The sequence below is a fragment of the Apus apus genome, chromosome 10 (genome assembly GCF_020740795.1).
Source record: "Apus apus isolate bApuApu2 chromosome 10, bApuApu2.pri.cur, whole genome shotgun sequence".
NCBI classification, from domain to species: domain Eukaryota; kingdom Metazoa; phylum Chordata; class Aves; order Apodiformes; family Apodidae; genus Apus; species Apus apus.
In genome coordinates this window covers 9057779-9074250 of record NC_067291.1, presented here as the reverse complement: position 1 = coordinate 9074250, position 16472 = coordinate 9057779, and the positions used below count along the sequence as shown (strand labels likewise).

The 16472-nt window shown below is 41.2% G+C and overlaps 1 protein-coding gene across 3 annotated transcripts in view; it reads right to left on the bottom strand.

Moving 5' to 3' along the window:
* MYO5A (myosin VA) overlaps window positions 1-16472 on the bottom strand; it is a 103106-nt gene that overhangs the window by 48531 nt on the left and 38103 nt on the right. For all 3 annotated transcript variants that reach the window (XM_051628236.1, XM_051628234.1, XM_051628235.1), the window contains exons 5-11: window positions 11365-11521; window positions 7221-7364; window positions 5895-5976; window positions 4489-4596; window positions 3860-3966; window positions 1218-1483; window positions 573-654 (exon numbers count right to left, since the gene is read on the bottom strand). In XM_051628236.1, the coding sequence (XP_051484196.1) occupies window positions 573-654; window positions 1218-1483; window positions 3860-3966; window positions 4489-4596; window positions 5895-5976; window positions 7221-7364; window positions 11365-11521 (946 nt within the window). The remainder of the gene's footprint in view (window positions 1-572; window positions 655-1217; window positions 1484-3859; window positions 3967-4488; window positions 4597-5894; window positions 5977-7220; window positions 7365-11364; window positions 11522-16472) is intronic.

Below are 16472 nucleotides of genomic sequence, written 5' to 3'. Positions count from 1 at the left end.
AGGCCTGGCATAAATAACTTGCCTCATTCTTATGCAGGTAAGACACATAATTACAAATGTCAGTAAGGCAGAGGAGAGAGAATCGTGATCTCTCTGGAGGAGGGGGAAGAGGAGCTTCTTGCCACACGTCAGGCATCAACTTCAGGATGTGGCTGAAAACCCTCAAAAATAGGGCCGGGAGAGGAAGCGCGGGCTGGAGACTCCCAGCAGCAAGGCCCTGCTCTCTGCTGCCCTGCACAGGCTCTCACTGGAGGGTATGGAGACACAGCTAACTCCAACTTCATCCACACGGTGCTCTCATTGACAGGCAATCTCAGGGTCTTAATTGCCAAGCACTGCTTCTCTCTGATAATTGTTACTGTGATCGGAATTTCAAATAGTCCCAGAGCAGCAGTTAGTCATAAAATCTATTTCTAGGAGATAGTTGATCTTTCTCCATCCCCCAAAGCCCATGGCCAGGACAGCTGGTTAATAGACTGAAGGAATTCATCGCAACCACTGGGGACCCAATTAGCAGAATGGACTTGGGTGAGGGGAAAGGGAAGAGGAAATGCCAGTCATTTCCTACTCACCATATTGAACTGCTGCTGCAGCTTTTCGTTGGCATAGTTGATACAGAACTGTTCAAAGCTGTTGATTTCAAATGTCTCAAATCTAAAAGGCAGATACTCAAAATTACTAGTGCAGTGAAAAAAACAGATTAAGTGACCCTATAATTTTAAATTCCCTCCCCCCAGCCAAATTCATTGCATTATTCCAGGCATAAACAGCCACAGTCAGCAACAAAGCTCAGAGGCAAACAGCAAATTGCAGTACATGGGCAACTCAGTGATGCTCCCTCCTTAGGCAGGTATGAGGAACTCAAGGAAAAGACAGATGTTCTTGGACAGCATATTAGTTACCTTTTTCCTTTCTAGAAGTGTCACCCTACAGGAACCATGAGGTAACAATTCCCTTGTAACTCTCCCCAGTGCAACACATCAAGGAACTACCAAAAGTTCAAAACTCTGAAATCCCACTATAAATATCAAACCTAAAGTAAAGACAAAGATCTTGGATAGCATGTCAAAACCAAACACCTACTTCAGCTGGAATAAGCAACTGGTAAGGGGTTGGGTTTTTTTTGTGCAACCCACAGAGCACTACATGATAAAGCCAAAGATGCTTTACAGTAAGATAATTACATAAGAGGTGTCATCTCTGACAAAAAGACTCACCCATAAATGTCCAGCACTCCAATGAAAGAATGCTGTTTCACCGTAGCGTGAAGGGCTTTGTTCACATGATCTACAATCCAGTTAAAGAGATTAGCATAGATATGTTTGGCAAGTGCATCTCTGGCATTGATGGCATGAAGTTTAGAAATTGGCTTGATGTAGGTTTCAGTGGCAGTTGCAAGCTTCCTATGGCAAAGCCAGTGGGCCATCTCTTCATACTCCACACCCATAAGGTCGCAGAAGATGGTGAGGGGTTCATGCTTGGGCTAATAAAAACAATCTCGTTAGGTCTTGAAACAGGATTATTAATAGCACACATGCAATCATGCAATCATAAGAACTGCCTGCAGTGATCCAACAGTGAGCAGCCAACAGCAGCTTCCTCAGCTCTTCCTCAAAACATAACCAGTTCCCTACCTGCTAATCACATTCACATGGCTGAAGTAAATTAGTGCATCACAGTTCCCCCAGAGGCTTTTTATTACACTTGTGTTCACCAAAAAGCCTCACGCAGGGAACCTGCAACCTTCACAAAAATTAATAACCTCACTGCACAGGAAAGGACTTGCTATTTTGAATTCTTATAACTATGTCTCAGTTTTGAGTAAACAAGCTAGTGAGCTGTGTGCTGAGGACAGAAGACTACTGCTCCTGAGCAGTGCTCTTGTCTGTTCACATACATCCATGGCAGAGAGTGACAGGTAATGGGACATCACAACCCAAGCCAAGAACAAAGAGGAAAAAGTGTGGAAGGGCTTTATGGCTCTGGTCTCAACATTTAACTCTGTTTTCTCAGTGAATTCTGGAGCCAAACACTAAGAGATTGGAGCATACAAATGATGTACAAGTGAAAAAAATGACCCTTGTTTAACCAAGTAAAATCAGCTAGCAAGACTGGTGTGCAAGATTTCTGCAGAAAAATCAGTTCAGTGCATTTACCACTCATTAAGATACTACATTTGGTGAATAAAAACCAAACCAATAGCTAAAAACAAAGGAGGACAGACAGGTCCTTCCTCCTCAGGAACTGCAACAACACTACTTCCTCATCACAGTCACTTTGCACCCAGTGGCTCAACAGCACCCTGACAGGCAGCATCTTGACAAGGACAGATTACAGGGCACTGTTGCTACATGCCCAATAGCTTAAGGGCACATCAGCTTTATCTTTCTATTTCCACATCCTTCTGACTTCTCTGGGGCTTCTTCCAGCCCTTAGAGCACACAGGTCCCATGGAAGTGCTGTTATACCTCCAAAATCCGTTTAACTGAGCATGTCTTCTTTCAGTTTAGCCATGCCACTTTAGCTGGCTCAGAAGACAAGTATCAACAATCATGAACACTGCACAAAAGGGTGTCATGTTAGGGTTACTCAAGCTGACATGAAGCAAGCTGATTCATCCCCACAGCACCATGCAGAGCCCTTTGCTGAGCTCCTGAAGCAGCACCACGGCGCCAGCGCTTCCCAGGCAGAGCAGCCACAGAGCTCACAGTGACATGGCCCTTGTCAGGGAACAGCACAGCCAGTGTCATTGAGCAGCTAGATGTTTACCACCTCTGGATAGGATTGCAGCTTTGCGCTAGCTCATTCAGTAGGATTCCTGCACTGGAGATACCCATTACAACACAGGCTAGCTCATCATGTCCTGGGGCTCATCAGCTTTCCACCTGTGATCATTAAATGAGCTGTCTTTGTAGTGAAAACCTTTTTAAGACACACCAAGGAGCCAGACTGTTGCTGTGGTTTCACAGCAGCTATCTATTAGATCCCACAGACAGATGGTGTCAGACCAGGCACACTGATCACGTGCAGCCTGATGAAGGACCTATTGTCTCTGCTACTGCAGACTCTTGAGAAAGAAACTGATAGTAAAATGAGGAAAAAAAAAAAAAATCATGCAACCTTTGCTACTATTTAAAGAGAAAGATGAAGGCTGTGTAATTCAGCAGTAGACATCCAAGGAAAGGCAAAAGCAGAGACTGGTCACCTGTCAATCAAAGGAAGAGTAGAGTGACAAGTCACACTTCTTTGGTTTCTCATCTCCAGAATATGGGTTTTAATAAAAAGCCTTGGTCCTCACTGAATGAGGAGTTGTTTTTTCAGATCAGACTGCAGTCCTCACCGCTCACCTCCACAAATGTCAAAAAGGACTATCAAGCCATGACACTGAGACAAGTCACCCGAATTGTATCTGTATATCCTGTGCTCTTGTTCAGACATCCCAGAGGACTTTGCAAAGCATTTGTTTTGCAATTGTTTTGGTCAGTTTGGCATTTAACATTAATAAAAACTTCCTGCAAAGCCTTTAGTGTGGGTAGGAAATGTATGCATGAATAACTATAAAAATCTAGACACCTGCCCAGGACTTCAACGCTAGCCTGTCTAGTAGACTTTTCTAAGACAGATCAATTACAGCTTGGAAATGAAATGAAGGCAGCCACTGTGCTGTCTGAAGGCTCTGAACAGAGAAGAGTTGAACCCACCTGCAAAAAGAACTGCAGAAATCTCAACAAATTAGAAATTAACACATTGCTTATGTTTTTATATCGTAACTCTTTTTCAGAAGAGTTCCCTGCAAACAAGCAGAAGGCAGAAACTGTCAAGAGTAAAAACCGTGTCCCTCAGCTCATCTGCCACTCACAGGAATGATGCAGCTGTCAGAATCCCGAGACACAAACTCCACGTTGCCCAAGTGAAGGATGCCAGCAAGGATCCGAAAAATTCCCATCTGGTACGAGTCACTAATCCCTGAAAAATGATGAATAAAGTGTTTTGAATGAAGAGAGAGAGAGAGAGAGAGAAGTAAAGAACCACAAGCTGAAGCTTATAAAATAAAAATTAAGCAGATAAAAACTGCCACCAGTGCATGTTCTTTTTCCCTGAGAATTTGCTATTTGAAAGCACTGCTTGGCTCCACTTGTATTAAAAAGCACTTTACAACCAGATACAAAATAAGATCCATTAAAATGAACTACTTAATTTGTTGTTTTGAAGTGCTTTCTCAGTGATCTCCAACACTTTATATGCTACACCAAGGGAATCCACCATTAATTTGTGTTCATATAACCTGTCCTTCTCCTACACTAGATAGGTGACTGCACTGCAATTGAAATGCCTTCATAATGCAATAAATAGTATCTCAATCCCCAAGTTTATCAAACTCCTGTTTTTAAACAAAACAGGCCATGAAGAAAATACACACCAACAATACAGAAAGTGCTTGCCAATATATCTTTTGGGATATGATTTTTTTTTTTTTTAATAAATTACCTAGCAAAGTGCAGGCCTGCCTGGTGTTTACCATTTCCTTGCCATCATCAACACCATCAATCACAGGGCTTCCACCTTGCTTCGTATAGTGAAAGTAATTTGCATCCCCTGTAAGAGAAAAAAACCAAATCTTTTACACATCCTGATGCAGAAATCCACAGTGGATCTGTAAAGCTGTGGAATGAGTTGCTCTTGGCAGAATCTATGATTTGATATATGTCAGTGTATTTTTGTCTCTTGGCTCACAGAACCCACTTATTCTGGAGAGGAATTTTTTTAAGATATAACAGTGCAAGTAAGTAGTCTGAAGCAGCCTGGTTCCTACAATAGGCACCCAAGCACATTCTCTACCTAACCCTGGTTCAGACTTCCACACCTGTGAAATAATCATTTTGGAAGCAACTGTTCTCTAAGTCTGAGCCAACCACACAAAGGGTAGGTGCAGAGCTGACAGCAGCAGCACTTTGGGATTATGTGGCAGGCTTGTTATGCTATTATTGCAGCAGGATATTAAAAAAATTCCATTTTGCCCATTGTCTTCTCATTTCTAATTGATGGTCTGGTTTAGTCTGATGAGGATCTGTGGTCCATTGTGGCTGGGAAGTCATGAAGAACTGGTAGCTTCAAATCACTCTGGGGACAGCCCTGGGCTTTACTGGGAGAGCACCAGCTCTCCTGGGCACTGGGTGAATGTCTACAATTTCAGTGGCCAGGCTTCCAGCTGCAGTAACAGACTCCTTTTCTTCTGATCTACTAAAGTTTCAAGAATGCTGAAAGAAGAGTATGCTAAATGGCTTCTTTACTTATAATTACATCAGTTCCTTTCTTTCCTGTGTCAGCAGATGTGAATCCTAAATGTGCCAGGATGGTGCAGAAGAGCAGAGAAACACTTTAAAACCAGAACGGTACTTCAGAAATCAGCACTTACAGGCTGTGCAGTTTTCCCACTGCAGTTCTTCCCAGTTAGAAGATGGTGAAGAAATTGCTGGTCACAGCCCAAGTGGATGGCGCATCATGCAGATGCAGAATAAGTTTTTCAGGTATTTATACCAAAAATGGTAAAATTCTCTAGTAGCTGGAGCCACAGAAAAATGGTTTTAAAGGACCAAGAGCAGATAATTCACCCTTGCAACTGGAACCCAGGGTAAGTCCTTGTGACTACTACTGCAGTGAATATATTAGAGTGAGCATACTGAATAAACAAATTTGTTACTTTCACTTCATCTAAAAAACACAAAGTATGACATCTGCAATTTTAGTTATTTTCAGTATATTTTAGTATTTGAAGGCTTAAAAGTTTAGAATTTAAATGCCAGTAATTCTTCTTTTGGTTCTATGGCTCAAAAAGCTCAGAGTTGCTGCTTTGTACCTACAGTTGCACAACAGAATGAAAGTGAATTTCATACCTAACCGTAGAGTTTTAAACTCAGGTAATGCTGCAGAGGCACAAAGCTGGTAAAAGATGTGGTAATTTCTCTCCTCTTCTGCCTTTAAAAAGAAAGGAATCAATTATTTTTCACAGCTTAACAAGAGCCAGGAACATCCATGAGTAGAAAAGAACAACTATGTTTAATGCTTTCTCTAGAATTGCTTTAAGAACACAGAAGCTGCACGGAAAAGGGAGAGGTAAATCATCATCTATCATTTTCTTCTTGATTAATTTAATCCATTTTCAACTGGAAGAAATACGTAGACATTTTCATTTCAAAAAAAGGGTATGATTTCACTTTTCAGAACTGTGGATTACTATTAAATATAGATCAGGATTCTATGGGTGGGCGAAATGATCATCCTTAAAAGCTTTTCATTTTCCAAAAATAACTAATACCATTTGCCTCAGCATTTATAGTAAGCTGGTGAAGGGAGTATCTTCCTTGCCAAGGCGAGCTGGAATTTTAAAATGAAGGACTAACACAGCTTAGAAGGTTATGACTCATGACCAACACCATAATTGTGAACTTATGTGCTCCAAATTTAATAACTTCAAAACAACAACAAAAAAAAAACAACACATAAAAAGCCTCTCATCTAAACCACATGCACAAAGTATCTCTTATTTTAAAAATATACAACAGTACTTCATGTAACACTCCTACACAACGCAAACTGTAATTGTTTTCTCTATACCTTTAGACAGCCAGTCAAGAATAAGTCCATTTTTACTAAGCTCTACACTACAGGGTAGGCAGAGATGGAGAGGAAGTGTGGGAGACAAAGAGGTTGTGGATTGGTTCAAGTATGAAATACCAAAAGAAGAGAGTTCAAGAAGGATGAAATTACATATTCTTATTTGCCTAGATAAAGGCAATTAAGACTCATCCATAATTACTGCGATAGCAACGGCTTTTAACAAGAGACTGAAAGTGAGCAAAGAGGGCAGCTCTACAAACCACAGCAGAGAGCTCCTCCTGAGCATGAGCGGCTTCTCTACTAGGTTTTGAAGCCCTAGTCTATATACTATGGTAAGCATGAACTCACATCTAGTAGTGCTTGGAAGGAATTTCATGTTTAAATATACAGCCTCTTTAATAGACATTTTACAACTATGAATAATTCATAGAATGAAGGGCTGACCTTGTTTACCTTCTCTCCCCCGTCCTCGTCACATCCTACATGGCAAATACACTGTTAGAGCCATCTCTTAGGAGAGATACACAATATCAGCAAGCAATAACTTTTTGGTTTTAGCATAGTCACACAAAGATACAATCAGAAGACTGCTCTGGTATTACCTGAAACACCACTCTTGATTTTTCCAAGAGGTAAGTTCTCATGTTTGCACCAATGATTCGATACCTCTTATCAAAACCAATTTCAATGTATTTCCCAAAGCGACTGCTGTTGTCATTCCTTGTAGTTTTGGCATTTCCAATAGACTAAAAAAAAAAAAAAGGAATATTGTGAAGGTTAAACAGGTTTTAAAAATTAGCAAACCACATTAATTTTGTCCTGGTTTCAAAATAATCAAGAATTTAATAAAGAACAATCTCTGCCTGGTCAGGAAGTTACATCAAAATATGGTTATTTCACGGATACAAAATTTGGAGCTGATCTTTCCAGGTATTATTTCACTTCCATATAGTCCGATTTTCCAGCTAAAAATACCTTATTGCTCTCTGAAGTATTTTTAAAGGAATCAAAGCCTATTAACAGAATGCTCACATACACACAGGTTTCTTCTAAGGATTTAATAAAACTGTAATGATTATTCCACACTGTATATATTCATGTATGTGTGTGTACAGGTGCATGCATAGCACCTGCAACCTCTGTTAGCCTGCCTATCATAAAAGCATAGTCCAGCAAACAGCCCCTACATTCTATTTGGCTAACAGCTTATTATTATTACTCTATAATCAAGCACAATTCCAAACTACATTATAAAATACTTACTGTGTGCCTAAATATAAACTAAACATTAACACGTACAGACTGACATAATTTGCCTGAAACTGAAGCCCTTCCATAGCAGCTTGGTTACTGACTTAGAGCCTCCAACACTGCCCCACATGCCTAACTTTCTTAGATCAATTCATACACAATAAACAGTATCTAATATATTTCCTCTATAGAATGTGGTCTTGGGACACCCAGGGCAAATGACAGCTGTGCTTCCTCGCTGGTCTTGGTGCACCTCTGCCTGCTCACCAGTGTTAGGATTCACCCCATGATGGGCACCAGCTGGAAATATCAGAACTTTGAGGCATGCAAATCACAACATGCTGAACTTCAAAGAAAAGCATTTTCTCTTCCCAGTTAGACCAAGTTTGAGCAATCATTGAGCAACTCACCTTCCAAAAAAATCCTAAAGACACCTCTGTATTAGAAGGAATGGCATTCAGAGCAATTTGGATACAGAGGACTCCCTTTTGTCCCACACCACAGAGTATGTTAGCAAGTACCTAACGGGGCAGTGCACCCTAGCTAAAGAACACAGAGCTGTACGTCCTAGCCTCCTCCTTCACAAAGCCATCCATCCACAGGAACTCTGTACTGAAATAAGGCTTGGGAAAAACAAATGAGACCAAACAGCAATGCTGAGCACTGGTCTTCCAAGTCTGTGAACAAAAGGCCAGTGGGTCAGCAGGGGCCAGCAGGGTCAGGCTTTCAGAAAGCCCCCGACAGCATCAGCACCTCTCACCAAGCAGGTGTCACTGGGGGGATGAGAGGAACAGCTCCTGTCATGGGTGTAAGAACAAATCCCACCTCTGCAGTTCTAAGAAACAATTAATTAAGCTGAACATAGTCAAGCTGCATTCTGTATGTTTCAAAATTACTGCTGCTGTGATATATTTTGTTGTTGGCAGCAATGGAATATTGCAATATTTTCAGAAACAAATTATTACTTTGAAAGGTATTATGTACAGTAAAGAAAGTCTTTGCTATTAGAAGACTCCTTACCAGAGTACATACTGAGCTCTACAATTCACATAGCTATACAGGGTAACCAAGAATGAGAGGCAGGAAATTACACATAAAGATGTGTTTGAAGACTTGACAATGTCTACATTTGCAATAGGAAAACTGTGCCTAATTATTGACTACAAAACTCATTATTCAAATAGTTGCTAGAAGTACATAGTGGCCATTTGATGTTACAGAATACTTAGCAGGCAAAGATTATATGAAATTCTGACGCTAATGACAGTAGCTCATAAAGTGCTGATGTTTAGGTTTTCCAAACAGAAAGGAGAAAATAAAGTTACCTTTTGCTCCTAAGATTTTATAATCAACTCAGCAAATTAGGTGTTTCCTGTTTCTAAAATGAATTACTCGTTTTCTTCCTAATCTACATGGGTTAATTTGTGGTTTTGCTGATATATCAACTGAGGAGTTTGAAACACTGATTTTGCTATCTTAGAGTCTGCCTCAACACCAAATTTCACAACACACTCTAAAGCTTAAAGTTCAAGCATTTGAAGTTAAAGGGTAACTTTCAACCAATTAAAATAGTGTTTAAAGTAATTGAAATTTTAGATATACACACATACTATCCCTAGAAAATCAAAAGAAAGCACCACCCTTGTTTTTTTAGTGGATAAAAAAGGTATGGATGTAAAGTTAATTTCTAGTTCTCAATTTAAACTTCCTTGCTTTGGAAATTAAATCAGTCAACTAGAGGTGAGCTGACGGCCACTGAATGGAAAATGGGGTCCAAGAAGTGTGAGAGAAGGATGCCTGGTTCAGGCTTTGAAACCAAACACAAGAAGTGGGCCAGGGAGACCTGTAGTTGGTTTGTATTTCACCCAGCAAACAAACAGCAAACTGCAGCCCTGTCCTGCAGTCTCTTCCCGTAGCTGTCCCTTGGCAGACAGGCAGTGAGGGCCAGGTCTGGCCCCAGGCACCACCTCCATGGGATGCAGGGGAAGGCAGAAGGGGCCTTGGGCAGCCCTGGTCCTGTAAGCCACACAGTGCATCTCCACATGGCCGAGGGCACTTACTACAAAGGCTGAAGCAGTGAAAGGAGTACTCTGCCATTAGCTCACCCCTGCAAAACCACCACTTCTCCCCAGCATCTGGGCTGCTCTCCCTGGGGTAGGTGCAGCTCAAAGCTCCCCTGGCTTCCTCCCAGAGTTGGATGCTTGGATCCCCCAGCAGCAGAGCCCACTGCCCAGCACAGCTTGATTTATCCCACAAAACAGTTTCAAAACACCACACGGCACCACAAACCAGGCACAATTACCTTGAGACAGAACACACACAACTGGGATGGGGCAGCTATAGCTTATCATGAACTCCTCATGCCAGGAGGAAAGAAGGAATAAAACACAGTTATTTTTTTAAAAATACCTGAGAAAGAAAACAATGGCAGCACTTTGCATTTCACATTTCACCGTGTGTACTCCATTTATTCATGTCTACCTACTAATACTTAATACTATTGCATAGAGATGCTAAACATTCACCAAGACATAAGCTGTCCTAAGCATTTTCTTAGGCTGTGTGTTTGTGAGTGCCTATGGCAGCACTGCTTTTCCCCAAGGAATTCCTCCAATACTGTTCCTCTCTGGTGAATAATTTCCTAACATAGTTCCTTAACTTCAGCTACAACTTGAATCTACACAAAGGCAAAGACACAAAAAAACAATTCAGATGAGCCTCAGAAATGTCTTCAGCTTGGCCAAAACATCAGAATTACAGCTTCCCAGAGAACAGAGATCCTGAAGCAGGAGAGAACTGTTCTCACAGTCTTACTACCAGCACCTATGCCTCTAAGCCAATGGCTTTGGGACTTGACTACTGTTAGTTTTACAAATTTCCAGAACTGAAACGTTAGTATGAGCTAATTATAGCAAAATCATGTCTTCTGTTGTGCTTTTCCCCTCTGAAAGAAACCATGTGCATCTCATGTAACTTCAGTTTCTCAGTTTATCTTCCCTAATCACATTTCCTAAAACTGAACATTTGCTTTACTCAGCAAGTCACTTCAAGGTGTAATCTACCTGCCCTCACTGTACGATGGACATGTCTGGTGAGTAAGATCAGAAGTTTTAATCCTTTTTGGATTTTTACACACAAAGACAGTCTTCTGCACTTGCATTTGGCCAGTAGCCTGGAAACTACCGGCATTACAAGGCTGAGCAGCTTTGAAGCGACATTCATATAAAAATTACATTGTTATGTGAAATAAATGAACAATACTGAAACATTACTTGCTGTCTTCTCTCAGTCTTTCACAGGTACTACACAAAATTAGGCCTAAAACACCTCCTGGCAAATGGATTAAAACTAAAATTTTAGAATATATTTATTCTAGGTTCTTTGATCCTTAAAGGAAGTATGGATTGCTCTCTCCATGGAACGCTTACATTAGCCCCAGAATAACAGCTATAGCTGGATAGCTGGAGCGCAGGGTTAGTGCAGTAGCTCTCTTACCTCCATGATGGGGTTGGAGGCCAAGACTTTCTCCTCAACATTGGCTTCGCTGGCAGATCCACTGACTGTGGCAAAGTACCTCATGGCATACTTTGCTGACACGGTCTTTCCAGCTCCTGATTCCCCACTGACAATGATGGACTGATTTCGTTCATCTCTGAAACACAAAGATGTTGATTACCAGCTGCTCTCTCAAGGATACTTCTTTTTTGTGTCCCCGACTTGGCAACAACCCTTCCACCATAAATGTTAGCCATACAGCAGTGATGCAAATGCAGAAACAAGGTTGTTAGTGACCAAGCTGCCCACATGGCTGACTGGACTGCCTGCGACCAGGACGCGCAGTCAGGATGTCCAGCCAGCCAGCAGAGCTGCTCTAGAGAACCTGGCTACAGTGAAGTACCTGTTACCACTATTAACTACGTGAATCTGCAGCTACTTCTATTCAGAGTCTCTGGTAAAGTGCTTCACTAGATGATCAGTGCTCATTAGTAAAGATCATTAAGGTCATCTTACAGATAGAGAAATCAACAGCAGAGTCAGCAACAGAAACCTTTCGTCCTTCTGAGCTAATCACCAGCTTCTCCCAGAATTGTTCTGAATCTGAAAAATTCAAGGAGGGCTGTTCAGGACACAAATAGCAGCTCTGGAGTGAAAATGATCCCTTTGTTGTGAAGCACCATCTTCTCATTTAAAAAAATAATCTCCGTTTGCTACTCAGACAATTTTGTCTCATCTCAAAGAGGACTCTATCCATAAACCCCAACTGTATGACTAATAAACACACTACAAAATAACAAGGATAGAAACCAGCATTTATATAGCCTGAACCTTTTAAAATAGAGACCATGTGTTATACAGTATTTTATATTTCCAAAGCATAAGTTAAAATGAGTGATACTTCAAAATACTCCCATGAGCCAGCTGATCTTAACTCCTATTGGAAAGTGGAGAAAACAGGAATACAGTTTTACCCCAAAGATTTTCAGCACTGGGGCTGGAACACAGAACCTGTGGCCAAGGCTCCAACCAGGCTGCCCCTACAGCACCATAGCTGTGAATGAAATTTTGGGCACTCACGTGTTCAGTCAGCACATACAGAGTCTGCACAGCCCCCAGATACCTGCTGAGGCCACCAGCAAACGCTGTGCAGGGGAAGCAAAGAAATACACATTGAAAAACTACCTGTGGTTTCTTTATCCTACCAGCACTCCAGGAGACCTAGGGTTCTCTTTCTGAGATGGTAAAAAAAAAGCTGCTGCTGATACTATGAAGCTAAATTGCAGATCACTGTTACTCTCAAGCTGTTACCTATACTCAAAAGCATTGCCCACAAGTCAAGCATCTACTTCGTGCTGCAAGATGTAGGTTAAAGAAGCCACTGGTTATGTCACGCACCTCCAGGACAGCCAAGGTGGGATTTGTATCATTGAATAAAGACTTTGGCTGAAACAGATTTTCCACATTTTGCTAAAAGGAAATTACTTGAAATAGCTGGGTGCTGATTTAAATTTAAGAGGAAGATCAAAGCAACCTAATTCTCAACTTCCCTTTAACACATGCAGAAGGTGTGAATGACTGCAGCATAGTTCACACATTCACATGCACCAAGCTGTCAGTCCCAGTGAGAAAGTTGTGAGAAAGTCTAACTACTCAGCTTGTACCAGGTTGTGTATTGTTCCAGTTTCATACACTGAACTGCCAGAGACAACAGCTGTGGCCACAAGAAAATGACAACACCCACTGATGAGACCTTTTGTTACAGCATCCATCAATCCTGCTGTGTATGCTCCTGAGGGAGGTCTGTGGTGCTTGGAATGGCTTGTGGGAGCAATAAATGGATGGGAAAGGAAGAAGAAACTCTTACTTCTTCCCCATTCCCCCTCTCAGAATCTACCAGCACCAGACAGATATGCAGGAGGGAGAGCCATGGGGCTCATGTTCAAAGCGAGCAGCAGAAGGACATGGGACAAGTCCAACCAAAGGTGTAAGAGCTGGGCTTAAATGGGACAACTGGTAACAATTTTCCTCTCACACAAACATTTCCCTCAGTGAGTGAGAGAACAATTTCTTCATAGGAGTGGCACTGCTATCTCTTTTATTCCTCCTGTTGTCTTCCTCATGGAATAAAACCCAACAGACCATACCATTATAAAACACAAAATTTCTGGTCCTATTTCAGGAGCTGCCCAACACAGGAGATGGGCTACAACATAACACAGTTTTTATTTGTAGATCTCTAGCTCTGTTTCATGTATTAAATACCATGAAATACATGAACTCTCAAGAAGCTCAGGGCCTATGAAATGCATCCTCTGATGATGAAGCATATTTTTAGCTTAGTTCCCAAAGTACTGAAGGCCTTCAGAGAACAGAATAATGCAACCTCAGTACTACAGACTTCTGACAGAACTGTCAACAAAACCTAACTCTGTTGCCAAGAGATGAAAATCAAAATAAAAGTGTCTCCTTCTAGATGTTACTTCCCTGAAGGACACGCGTGAGCGTGGAAAGCGCACAATGGTCCCGCAGTCCCTGTTCCCTCCTCAGGAGCTCAGGAGAGGTAGGAAACACTCTTTTCACAGCACTGTAAAGGAGGCAACTCCATGGTTTCAAAGACAGTAATGAAAAAATGAGGTTGAAATAATTTTTCCTTAAGAATGACTGTTGCCAATTAGCCCCGGGTTCCCTTCCCCACATCATAAGATCTGAAGACATACTCTTCTCCTTAGCACTCACTCAAGTGCCAGGAATAAGGGATCCGTTATTATGTCACTGTATGAGTACATATACACATACACTTTTCATAGATTTGCCCAGAGAAGATACAGCTGGCTCTGTGCAGGCTGAAAACGCTGCTGCCATCTCTTCTGCAACGAATATTTGTGTTTGCAGCAGCTACAGTGATCCTGAGAAACAAAGAGCTCGCTCATTGTCTGCAGCAGAGTCCTCTGGCATCGCCCTGCCCCTGCTCCATTCACACTCACAGCCACTCTTCAGAAGTACATTAGTCCATTGTTTTGCTTTAACACACTGGAGCCACCATCCTCTAGCATATTATTCTTTCTGCTTTTTGGCAGAGGGAAAGGAAAACACGACAAAACAGCCAAGATCACACTTCACATTTGAAGAAGGAGAAAGGACAGGATAACACAGCAGCCTCAGCAGAGTAGCAGCAGCAGGAGATGAGCTGCTGCTGCCACGGCCCCACGGAAGGCTTGGCACACAGATGCCCTACACAGGCAGCAAGACACTTGAGTCTTTCCAGAAGGAGGGTGGGGTGGTCCTGCCAGGCAGCCATAGAGATCAGCAGAAGGCTCTTTTATGTCATTAAACTTTAAAGAAACAAAAAGCCACCTGGAAAAGAAAGTAACAAGTAGAACAGAATCAAAACACTGTGGATAGCGCATGAACTGCGGTGAAAATTGTTTTTAATTGTTAAGCAATGGTCAGTATAAAATATAACCTCTGCTTATGCCAAACGAAATATTCATAATCAGGCTGCATTCAAAACAAAATAACAATAAACAAATAGAAAATACAGGAAAAAATCCCCAGAAAACACATGTAACAACACCTTGAGTACTTTTTCAAGTATAAATAACACTTTTGGAGTTATTTTTAGATAAATCATTAGCCCACAACCTTTGACCTGACATTTTGAGCACTTGACATGTCACCAGTCAGCAAAAAAAACCTCTAATTAAAACTTTCAGCCAATGGAACAAGTAAGTAGGACAACAGCATTAAGTGTGACATCACTGCAGCCTGATGTCACAACCCATTATCTATGCAACACTGCATGTTCTTGGAGCTTTTCTATGAATAAAGTACATAATCAGATAATTTTAAAATCAAGATTACTTCTGAATGGAGGGAACATTTCAATTATGGTTTTACACAGAGAAATGAGGGAAAGCAAGCTGGGAGACAAGAAGGCAGAGGAGTCCTCTTTCACCCAGAGGTGGATAACAATTGCATCCAAGGATACAGAGCTATATCATAGTGATGCGATACTAGGCCAAATTGTCTTGAAAGGAGGTGTTTCACCCCAACAGGCTGAAACAGATTGACTAAGTGTAGTTAATTACTCACAGAAACACAAAATGTTATAGTCAGGCAACTGTCAGGATCACATTCAGCTTTTGTCATTTCTGAATAGTGCAGAAGAATAAAGGAATGACCAAACCAAGATAAAATTTCAGTTTTGAGATGACTGGCCCAACCATTTCACAAGCTGAAATGTGAAACAATAGGCTGAGATTTCTTGCAGTAGCAGGGGACTTGACACAGAAATCTTTCATATCCATTCTTTCAGGCCTGTACTTAAGAGTCGTATGAGGGGAGGGTAACAGCTATTTATTGTGAAATAAAAGAACATTGACACACTATGCAATAAATAACTGATCATTTAAAATAGTGTTATCTATCACCAAAAAAAAAAAAAATGCTGATGTCTAATTTTCAAAGGTAATATTCAGATGCTGTAGCCAAGCCCTACACAACTCCACTCCTTGTGACAAGTAATGGCCTTAGAACAACCAATAAATATCACTAATTTTTCATAGCGTAATTCCAGTAGGACAGAAAGACATTTGTGCATAGGCTGATAAATTTTAAAGACCATTTTGCTTTACCTACAAAATTCTGTGGACAGGCAATATGTTTATGAGCAAAAGTGCCAAAACAGAACAGATGTAGGCTTAGCTAACTCCTGGAAGCTTGAAATTACAACCAACATTCCAGCAGAGGCTTTTTATGCTTGGAAAAGCAATTGCAAAATTCAACACTGAAGATACAGCTTCTGCTCAAAGAAGGTCCAGCACTGCTGAAAAAAGAGGGCTACAAACTGACTTGAGATACCTTGCATGCAGAAAAGGATTTTGCAGAATAGAAATGAAATGACTGCACAACAGAAATTAAATGACTATGCACAACAAACCAGAAAGCATTGTTGTTTTTTTTTTAAAAAAAAATCAATCTTGCTTTCAAGTTGTGAAAAAGAACTCTTTGTTGGGGGTGTGCAGATATCTTAATGCAATACTTTTGATAGCATTACCTACTACTAACTTCAAGTTCTGTATTGCATAGAACTGTAAGGGAGATGC